At 32.2% G+C, this 11331-nt stretch overlaps 4 protein-coding genes across 9 annotated transcripts in view; all 4 read left to right on the top strand.

Annotated features, from left to right (window-relative positions):
• LOC108756783 (probable tRNA (guanine(26)-N(2))-dimethyltransferase) overlaps positions 1–2104 on the top strand; it is a 2591-nt gene extending 487 nt beyond the window's left edge. For both annotated transcript variants that reach the window (XM_018500829.1, XM_018500837.1), the window contains exon 2: positions 247–2104. In XM_018500829.1, coding sequence (XP_018356331.1) covers positions 263–1831 — 1569 coding nt within the window. In that variant the 5' untranslated portion in view covers positions 247–262 and the 3' untranslated portion in view covers positions 1832–2104. The remainder of the gene's footprint in view (positions 1–246) is intronic.
• A 725-nt stretch (positions 2105–2829) lies between these two features.
• Positions 2830–7035, top strand: LOC108756802 (aldose reductase-like). The gene is made up of 6 exons (XM_018500864.1): positions 2830–2954; positions 4054–4221; positions 4287–4403; positions 5662–6069; positions 6556–6704; positions 6873–7035. Exons 1-6 carry the CDS (start codon positions 2880–2882, stop codon positions 6913–6915), a joined length of 960 nt encoding a protein of 319 aa, XP_018356366.1. The 5' UTR covers positions 2830–2879; the 3' UTR covers positions 6916–7035.
• An 816-nt stretch (positions 7036–7851) lies between these two features.
• Positions 7852–11331, top strand: part of LOC108756556 (1,5-anhydro-D-fructose reductase-like) — a 5055-nt gene continuing 1575 nt past the window's right edge. Inside the window, exons 1-4 of one of the 5 annotated variants that reach the window (XM_018500449.1) lie at positions 7852–7869; positions 9428–9606; positions 10868–11035; positions 11191–11307. In XM_018500449.1, coding sequence (XP_018355951.1) covers position 7869; positions 9428–9606; positions 10868–11035; positions 11191–11307 — 465 coding nt within the window. In that variant the 5' untranslated portion in view covers positions 7852–7868. The other 4 variants (XM_018500465.1, XM_018500483.1, XM_018500458.1 and 1 more) reach the window with 4 other exon arrangements.
• LOC108756584 (1,5-anhydro-D-fructose reductase-like) overlaps positions 10687–11331 on the top strand; it is an 8956-nt gene continuing 8311 nt past the window's right edge. The window contains exon 1 of the mRNA XM_018500543.1: positions 10687–10778. The gene's annotated coding sequence lies outside the window, so the exon portion shown is untranslated. The remainder of the gene's footprint in view (positions 10779–11331) is intronic.

Genomic DNA, 11331 nt, shown 5'->3' with positions numbered 1-11331 from the left:
TTTTATCTTTCTTTATTATTTGGTGAACAACAAGGACATATGCATCATGCGCTTCATACATAACGGAAAGCACCTTATATATATATAAATTTTTTATATTTTTTAATATATCTTAACAAATGCCTGAGCAATTTGATAAGTTAGAGACTTTTTTTTACTTTTTTTTTTAATTTAACTTATTTTTTAATATAATCTTTTTTTACAATGTTTGTATATATACATGTAACATACACGTATTCATTTTAGTGTTACATATGCAAGTATGGATAACGAGCAATGTCCAAAGAAGTCGAAACTTGAAGAGATTCCTACTGTGAACGAAGGAAAAGCACAGATATTGGTAACGAATGAAAAAGTGTTTTATAATCCTGTTCAAGAATTTAATAGGGATCTCAGTATAGCGGTATTAACGATATTTGCCAAGGACTATAACGAAGAAGTGCTGCAGAGAAACAAATTAGAGAAAGACAATAAAATCAGTGTACCGCATGACGCAGAAAATCAGAGAGGAATTACTATATTGGAAGCTTTATCTGCGACTGGTTTGCGTAGCATACGATATGCCAAGGAAGTGAAGGGTGTCTGGCAGATTATTGCGAATGACATTTCTGCAAAGGCGGTAGATAGCATTAGGCAGAATATTTTACATAACGGAGTTGAAAATTTGGTAATTCCTTATCATGAGGACGCGACGTTGTTGATGTATCAGCGCAGAAGAAATCGCTTCGATGCGGTCGATTTAGATCCCTATGGTTGTCCCTCAATGTACCTGGATGGTGCGGTGCAGTGTGTGTCCGATGGTGGCATACTTCTGGTTACCGCTACTGATGTGGCTATTCTGGCTGGGAATGTTCCGGAAACTTGTTACTATAAATATGGAGCAATATCCATAAAGTCGAAATCTTGCCATGAGATAGCATTGAGAATATTACTGCAATGCATTGCGTCCTATGCAGGACGTTACGGACGGTACATAGTACCATTATTGTCTATAAGTGTTGATTTTTATATAAGAGTATTTGTCAAGGTCTTCACGAGTCATGATAAGTGCAAAGAGAACTCTAACAAGATAGGAATGCTCTATCAATGTAATGGATGCGAGAGTATGAATTTTCAACCATTAATGGTGAGGAAGGCTGCCAAGAATTACAAATTACCAAGTGCACCCGTAACTGATCAATTGTGTAAACATTGTCAACACAGGCAGCACATGGGTGGTCCAATATGGCTAGGTCCTTTACACGATCACGGATTTGTGTCGCGATTATTATGCAACTTGAATAGTATGGAGTTGGGTACATCGAAAAGAATGGAGGGTGTCCTGACCGTGATACATGAAGAACTAGACATTCCTTTGTATTATACTCTAGATCGTTTGATGTCTATAGTTAGGTGTCATGTTCCACCAATGTTGATGTTCAGGTCAGCATTATTAAACGCAGGATACAAGGTATCGTACTCGCATGCAAGTAGAATTTCTATCAAAACGGATGCGCCAAATGATGTTATATGGGATATTGTGCGTGCCTGGGAGAAAAAACACCCTGTAAAACGAGAGAAATTGGCTGAGGATAGCCCAGCTGCGCGAATACTTAATGCATCGTCCACGATGGATATCTCGCTCACTATGCATCCTCTTGCCAATCCAATTTCTCGGCAAAGGCATTTATCTCGCTTTCAACAGAACCCTACTGCAAATTGGGGACCTGGCGTCCGTTCGAGAACTAGGGTTGATCTTGAAAATAAAGCGAACGATTCGAAAAAAGTGAGAAATCAAAATAAAAACAAAAAAAAATTAGTGATGGTGGAACAGCAGATAGTACAACAATGAACAAAGAGTCATTTATGCTTGATGTATTTTAATATCTTGAACAGTTATTATTCTGGATTAATATACATTATGCTGATTCTGCAATGAGTCGATAGTCCTAAATTTTATCAGTGAAGTTGATCAATAGCCAACTTGTATGACTAACGCTGATTGGCCAATTTTACCGATTAAGACTAAGATTTTCGACTACAGACTCATTGTATAATCAGCATTAAAGATAGAAAAATCACAACGAACAGTTTTTATAAAATTATTTATATATTGATGTAATTAGGCAAGTGACAAATAATTTTTTGATAGAGATATGCGAGTCCTTGTATATTTATACGATACTGCATATTGTTATCTGAGATTGTAAGAAACTTTTGCATTGTTGCAAATGTGTCTTATAATAAAATATTTTTTTTACAAAATCTGTCGTTTTTGTGTTTTTTATCATTACTTTTATCATCATATTTATTGTAAAATTCAAATCTTGATAAGAATATTCGAAAAAGAGAAGATTATAAAAAGGCTTTTATTGGCTCATTCGAAGTTGACTTTTCAAACAAAATATAAATATAGCTCTTGTGAGATGTATTAGACATATTCGCGCTTAAAATTTTCAATAATACGTTATCTGTTACTTACATAATTTGATTACGTAACGTAATTTTCACATTTTTCCAAATTGGATTACGTACATTAATATATATATATATATATATATACATATATATATATATATATATATATGTGCGTGTGCGTGTGCGTGTGCGCGTGTGCGTGTGCGCGTGTGCGTGTGCGCGTGTGCGTGTGTGCGTGCGTGTGCGTGTGTGCGTGTGTGCGTGCGTGTGCGTGTGTGCGTGCGTGTGTGCGTGCGTGCGTGTGTGTGTGCGTGTGTGTGTGTGTGTGTATGCGCGCGCACGCGCGTGTGTGTACATATACATATCACGCTGGTATGAATACAGTAAATATACATCAATGATAATAGGTTGTTATATCCATCTACTGCGATAGAACATTTTATGTTATAACTTGGTAAGATAAACATTTAGTTTGTCGAAATATGGCAGCGCAGACTACAGTTTTAAACAATGGTGTAAAGATTCCCGTACTCGGACTTGGTACCTGGCAGGCAGACGTAAGTATACATAACAGTAAAATAAAACATAGCAAATTCTCTCAAAGAAACTTGATTTATATCCGTTTCCATTAATGTAAATTAATTCTTATTTCGATTTAATTTAAACATTTTTTATTGTTTTGTAATTCAGATATATATATAAAGTTAAACCGAGATTAAAGTTAATCTTATATACTTTATATATCTTAAGACCTGGTTCTACAAATATAAAATTAATTTTAATCTTGATTCAATTTATTCTTTATTTTTTCTAAATCTAAGAATTAGAAAAAGATAAAAAATAAATTGAATCAAGATTAAAGTTAATTTTAAGTTCATATACGTACAACAATTTTAGTCGTAATTGTCAAGTCTCAAGCAAATCAATCAATCACAATCAAAATTACAATCTCATGTTTTAAAACGCTCAATTATGATTGGTCGATTTGCTTACGATCTTACAATTAAAATTTTTGCACGTGTAACGTACATTTATTGAATCGGATATAAATCTTATAAAATGATTTTATATTTCATATATTAAAGTGATTGCAATCATTTTAAAAAAGGGGAATATCACTCTTAAGTGAATGTGGACACTAGATAAGATAAGTAAATTTTTAGAGCACATGTGCAACTACATGGCGTTGCTGTCCGTGTAATGTCACACAACAGGCTTAATTTTCGGTCTTTGTTACAGTTGCATTTTATTTGTTTTAACTGATATTTCACTCTTCGAGTTTTACCAAGTACATTGGTGGAAACGAGCGTTTAGATTGATCACATCATTGGATGTTCAATGAAAGCATCAGACGGTATCTTTCTTTCAATGTCAGTGATAACGCAAAGTTCATGATCACTATAAATGGAACTGATATATACATCAACAACTTGATTATCTATACAGTTTGAGCTGAACCAACTTTTATAATTGATAGCTACTACATAAAAATTAAGAAATTGTGACGATTTTAATATAGCTTTATCTTTTACGAATTAATATTTTCGTTAGTCCATTTTCAGATGCTTTCTTCTCATCTGTCAATAGATAAAGAAATTTCTAAATGCGTAGCATCGTCTGAAATTTTATAATTTAATTAATTTAATTTTGTTTTAGGATGATCCAAAGATTGTCGAGCAAGCTGTGCATGATGCTATTGATGCTGGATATCGACATTTCGATTGTGCTTACATTTATCAGAATGAAAAGGAAATTGGCAAAGTCCTACGTGAGAAGATCGCGAAAGGAATCGTGAAAAGAGAAGATCTCTTCATTACTACTAAGGTACATTCGCATTATCTCCTGGTCTGAATTCCGATATATTAATAAAATCGATCGTTTTTGTTCAGTTGTGGAACACATTCCATAAACGAGACAATGTAGTGCCGGCTTGCCGAAGATCTGTGGAGAACTTTGGACTCGGCTACGTGGATCTCTATCTGATACACTGGCCCATATCTTATGCGGTAAATTAATGGATTTTACAGTAAGCTATTGGTATTCAGATGGCAACGTATCTTAGATTAAGACATCATATTACAAGATGTCTTAAAGTAATCTTTAAGATGTATTCGAGATTCTTATGTCCGCAATTTGGATACGATGTTGTCTGGGCAACATCACGCAATGCTGTCATATTGCCAACAATGCAATAAAGTAACATTGCTGCAGCTATCTTGCCGTTAAATTGCCGGCAATACATATACACGTTGTTGCTTACATATATGTTGCTACAATGTCAATATACTCGAAATCGTTGAAGACAAATCTACCAAATTGCCAGCATTATAAGTAATTACTTTTTTGTGCGATTTTATTGATGAGATACGTTTTGCTATCTGGGTAATATTATAGATCAGAAATCAAGAACAAGTTGTAAGCAAGTCAGTGCCTCATAACAACAATATGTCTGTAGTAATCAATTAGCGATTACGTGAAAATAAATTGTATAAGAATTTCATTTCTTATACAATTTAAAACTTAGGTTACATCTGACTGACCAATCATATAGTGTATTGTTATTTTCTTTGAATTACCACCCAAGTAGCACAGCAGCGCTTGCAAAAAAGCGATTATATGCGTTTTTTTAGCGCTTTATTAACGCTTAATAAGTACTGTGCGCTACTTGGACAGCTTGGACTTCTGATTGGTTAAAATATTGTGATATAACGATCTAATATGATTTATTTTGAATGTAAGTTTCCTAAGATTTATGATTTATAATTTTAAGTTATCACTAGTACGATATAATAAGTGCGATAAACGGTTTATTATAAAAAAAATACACGTACAACATTTTAACGCTTGTCAATGATTTTTTTTTTAGATTACGCGATTGATATCATTAGATAAAAATCGATGGTATCGTACCGTCATTATTGATACGTACGTCTACAACACGAAAGAGAATAAAAGTTAATTTTTATTGTGCTATTTCTTGCTTTTTAGTACTTTTCCTCTTATATTTTTGCCTTTTATCCTGTTTCATTATTTTTTTACTATCCAAAATAAAAGTTGTTGATTTTGAAAAATAAGAAATACGATTGTCAATGTAGCGAAAAGGAAAAAAGATAAGAAGTAAAAAGCAAGAAACAGAAAGCGAACATTGTAGATTAGTTTTAAATATCGTGCAATGCAAAAATTATATTACAAACGAGTTTCGCATTATGATAAAAATTAAAATCGTGAGCATTACCGTTCCTGCTTACGCCGCATTTATTTTAGGAAAATGCCGACGGAATAATACCGATTGACGAAAATGGCGATCCAATGTTCGGACACGAGGATTTCCTTGACACTTGGCGCGGTATGGAGGAGTGCGTGAAATTGGGTTTAACGAGGAGTATTGGTCTCAGCAATTTTAACTCCGAACAAATCGACCGCGTGTTATCGATTGCTCAAATAAAACCTGTAATGAATCAGGTGGAATGCCATCCGAATTTGAATCAGAGAAAATTGAGAGACTTTTGTGCGAATCATGACATAGCTATCACAGCTTATAGCCCGTTTGGTTCGCCTAATTGGCCTTGGGCTAAACCTGGCGATCCGAAAGTTGTCCTTGATGCACCTGAAATTGTAAATATTGGCGCTAAATACGGCAAAACCCCCGCACAAGTTATTCTGAGATACTTGGTAAGATGTGCCATTATTAATTAATTGTTGTACGCGGCTACTGGGTGTCTCTTTAATGATATAATTCTTGACTGACTTAGGCCCGATTTTATAATATTATTTATTGTTATGTGAAAACAGGTCTTTTTGTTGAGAGACGATCTTTTTGTTACGGAAATATTGAGACGTTAATTATTTATTTTTTATTTATAAGCAATTAGAAAAGAAGGAATTAAATTCGCAAATTTTAGAAAACCAAATGGATAGCAAGATGACGTTTCTCCAATTATTTTCAAATGAAATGTTATTTAAAGAAAATCTTAATTAGAAGAGTAGAAGTTAAAAATATGCATGATGCAAAAAATTGGAAAGTTGCAATAAATGATTTTTGATAGGGAAAAATTGATTTTTTAAATTGATCAGAGAAAATTTGTTATTAAAGGGACATCTGTTGATTTTAAGACACTTTATAGATTGAATAATTTAGCAATAATTTTTTACGAACAGGTTGACATTGATACTATACCAATCCCAAAATCCAGTTCAAAGAAGCGTATCGAACAGAATATTAACATCTTTGATTTTAAATTAACTCCGGAAGAAATTGCCATAATTGACAAATTCGATTGTGGCGGACGTGTAGTGCAATTTGAACAGTATACTTAATTATTTTTTAAAGAATGTCATTATAGTACATTCTCATAGCACAAAATTTGCAGCAATATTGTTGCAACATGTAATATTACTGCAATGTTGCAACAGTGTTGTCGCAACTTTTGTGCTGTAGGGATTTTGAACATCTAAATAATTTTCTATTTTTTCAGATATAAAACACACAAGGATTATCCTTTCCACTTGGAATTTTAACTGAAAGCGTCTAACTAGCAACGTTTTAAAAAGTTCCTAGACAATCAATATTATTGCACAATATTTGATCATCTGAAGACTGTATAGAGTTTCCAGACTGTTGTTTTAAATTATTTAAATAGGGATATCAATGTAATACTATATAAAATAATTGTACAATATTATTGAACATCTAAGAGCCTCTTTAGATTTTTTATGCAATGTAATCACCGAATCTAACAATTGTACAATATCGGTTTATGTAGAATAAATCTTATGTTGTACACACAATCGAATACTTTCAATCTCGACTTTTTTATTCTCAATCACTCCTTATTCTTGAGTAGTTGATACTTCATAAGAAGGAATGGATCCCTTCTATTTTTTCATTACTTCTAGGTTACTTTACATATATGCAGAAAATTATGAACATATACGAATAACGATCACGCAAAAATTATTCTGTGTGAACTATAAATACGTACGAGTAGTTATAAAAAAAAATAGATAATAAAGGATTTTTGTAATAAATCGATTATTAATGTACTTTGACTGTATTTCGATATTTATTTCTAAGCTTATATTTATTATGAATTAATATACATTTCATACTTGTACTGTAATAATTTTCTATTATTATATAAACGCAAAATATATCGCGAATAACATATAATATTGTAAAGTATTTTTTTCAAAATTGCATCATTATCTAATCTAGAGTTAAATATTACATGTCCCACAACTCGTTGAAGATCTAAGAAAATAAGAGATAATATTATACCATTATTATCGTCCCATGATATGCGAGATTATAAACGTGACTCTTCTCTTTTACTTATAATCAATTAAAAATGAAAAGATTGCATCAAATCACAGATTGAATTATGTAATATAATATCCGTCTAACATACAGCATAAATGAATCAGCAGAAAATCACTGCGACGTATATAAAGCGCATGAAATAATAGTCAAGAGTAAGTATTAATATTGTGCTAAGTAAGATAAGATGTAAGAACTTCTCGTGTTGTGTTATACATACGTGAAATTTTCTGATTCTAGACAGCTCATAATACATTTTCCTAATAATTATCTTTGTAATAATTATCGATTTCAGAACAAGTAAATGGATTTATTGTAGAGATACGTTTAATTTGTAAATTAATAGAAATTGTATTATATATTACATTCTAATAATTCATAATTAAACAAATTATTAAATTATATACCTAAATATTATCTAATTTAAAAAATGTGATATAATGTGTTTCTCAGCTTTAAATTTGAATAAAATTCGCGGCTGTCTATTCAATATAATGCTTAAAACATATACATATAATGTGTATTTCATCGATTTTTTTCATCAAGTAGTTCATATCTCTTTAGGCTATTCTTTTTGGCTGAATTTTTACACCAGTTCATCTTTCTTCTTCTTTCTTCTTGAAGAGAAAAGGGAGAAAACTGAATAAATTAGTGCAAAATTCAGCTAAAAAGAATAGCTTCTGTCTTTCTGTTTCTCTCTCTTTGAGCTAGTCTCATCAACTCCGATTAACCTAATCGATCGATTAAGTGTCAATCGTGATTGGTCAATTCTGCTGAACAGCAAATGCAATTGATCAGTTCCAATGTAACAATCGACCGATTAGCCCAGTAAACAAGAATGGTTTAAAATGGATTGAAATTTTTTTTCTATTCGAATGCGTATTTTAAATAGCGATTACTTTTTTTGGGATTTAATCGGATTCAATTGTATTCAATTGGATGCAATTGGAATGAAAAATTGCATTTCCTATTCAAAATTTTGAATTGAACAGTATTCACAATGCATAGAAAAAGCTAATATTATTTGTAGATTGAAAGGCATAGAGATATGCTCCATGCAATTCCTATAAATAAATAAAAATGCATTCAGGATTGAAAAGCATTTATTTTAACATTTGTGAGTCAATATTTCTGAAAATCTGAATCCATTTCAACTTCAATCCATTCTCGTTTACTGGGAGGTTAATCGAAGTTGATGAGATCGGTCCTTTCTCTCTATTCCTGTTTTTTCTCCCTCCTATTACATAAAGCTATTACTATACATCTGTAGTGTGGAGTGTGTGGGTGTGTGTGCGTGTGCACGCCTGACAGCTGCGTTGCGAAAATACTGCGTAAGAGCCGGTCCAAATATTATTTTATCTTTGTTGCACTGTATCTTAAACAAGGATAAAATGATACTCGGACTACTCGGAGGTATTTGGGTAGGATTTTCGAACGCAGTTCGTTTTGTCAGGCACACATTCCACACCACACAAGGCGCAATCGTGATGTCTGTGTTTTTATGTTACATATATGCGTTATTTTAATTCAACGATTTTACTGATGAGTCTGGGTGCTCGTGAGGCGACGACATTCGAGAAATATATATAATATTAGCTTTTTCTTTATTATTAGTGTTTTATTTCCAGATAATAATTCTCGCACTGCAACACACAGTATTGCATGTGTGCCTATCGATACTGTGAGTTGTTTAAACGACATACTTGTCTAAAGTGTTCCATAATAACCAAGGACTCAGTTGCGCTGTTGCTTTGACGGCCTTGCACTCCAGCTTCCTGCTGCTGCATATACCTACCTATAATCTGCAGTCGGTGATAACAATGGCTGGTATTCCGACAATTACATTTTCGAATGGATACAAAATGCCGGTGTTGGGCCTCGGAACTTATAACGTATGTACCTATTTTATAACAAGAGATAGAAGTAGACATATATAGGCCCGTATTCAGAACGCGCTAACATGCTATAAATTTACGTTACGCGTACTGCAGAATTTCAGAGATAAAAGCGCATTCTGAATATGGACCATAATGTGTACGAATTACATCATCGTGAGATATTATTTTACGCGCATTTTATTTGAATTTCAAACGTATCGCAGCATCCACGTCAAAATGAAAATCGGGCAATTATTCTTATCGTATATTATTCCATAATGATCACTAATCCTATTTATTTTATAATACAATTTTTATTTAATATTCTTACTTGGAATTTTATTTTTGTTTATTTTGGTAAATCTATTTCACTCAAATTTAGAATTGCGATCCCTCTCCCGCGCACAATTCTCTTTTTTAAGACGTTCAGGGACGTGCGGGGAAGATTTTCCAAAAGCTTCCGAGATAATTACGTCTCTCTCTCTCTCTCTCTCTCTCTCTCTCTCTCTCTCTCTTTCTTCGGGGTTTTAGACTATTTCTAAATTTTATCTAAGAAATAACAGCTATGAGTTAAAACAGGTTGTTGACTAATAATTTAATTTTAATATTTAACAATTCATTTAAAATATAAAATTACATACGTTTCTTTATCAGGTCATGCTCAGTGTAAAATAAACAACAATTTAACTGATTAAAAATAAAAAAGATTACAATATTATAAGTCGGTTAACATATAAAACATTGTTAAATTCGTAAACATATTAATACAGATTTTTAAGGTCATTTAAATTAAAAAGTTGGTAAAGAAATTAATTCTCTTTTCCAGATGGATTAAAAATATATATAAAAGATCGTAATATTATAAATCAGTTAACTTAAAAGTATCTAACTGTTAAGGAATCTTTTAAATTTTTTACTTTGATTTTTTTCTCGCATTATTCTCTATTACTTCTGATTTACAATAGTAATCCTTAAGCTGTAATAAGAAACTGACCAATCGTAGTTGAATGTGAGGAAAATAATCGACTAATACAATTGGTCAATTTCTTACATTAAATTAGTATCACTAATGTCGACCAGATGTGAAATAATTATTTGTTTACTATTTTGATTAATTTTATTAACAGACATGTATTTTTATAGACGTTTGGAATTTCAAGCGAAATGTCCCGGCCGGTGTTTCGCTTGTTAGTTTTACTTTTGAAATTTTAGATACGGGCAATCTTACCCAACATAATTTGTATTTTTTTCTTTTTTCTTTTTGGAAAAAAAATAGTCTAAGATGGGGGATGTGAAAAGAGCTGTTAAAGACGCAATAGATCTAGGATATCGTCATATTGATACAGCTTTCCTTTATGGTAATGAGGAAGAGATTGGAGAAGCTATTCGCGACAAAATCAAAGATGGTAGCGTGACCAGAGAAGATCTATTTATTACCACAAAGGTGAGATCAATGCGTAAGCATGAGCAATATACGTATATTTATTTTAGCACCTACTAAATTCCAAATAATTCATTTTTTATAAGAGACGCAATAAATATCAAAATTTAAATTAAATATTTTGCTTTGTAAATTTAATTGTATTTGTTTTGTTGCAGTTGTGGAACAATTTCCATAAAGAAGAGCATGTCGTCCCGGCCTGCAAACGATCGTTGGCCAATCTTGGTTTAGATTATGTGGATCTCTTTTTAATTCACTGGCCATTTGCTTTCAAGGTAAGTATTGACATCAATGAAGTG

This window comes from Trachymyrmex septentrionalis, unplaced genomic scaffold (assembly GCF_001594115.1).
Source record: "Trachymyrmex septentrionalis isolate Tsep2-gDNA-1 unplaced genomic scaffold, Tsep1.0 scaffold101, whole genome shotgun sequence".
NCBI lineage: Eukaryota > Metazoa > Arthropoda > Insecta > Hymenoptera > Formicidae > Trachymyrmex > Trachymyrmex septentrionalis.
The sequence above is the reverse complement of the archived record's forward strand: the minus strand, read 5'-3'. Positions and strand labels throughout refer to the sequence as shown.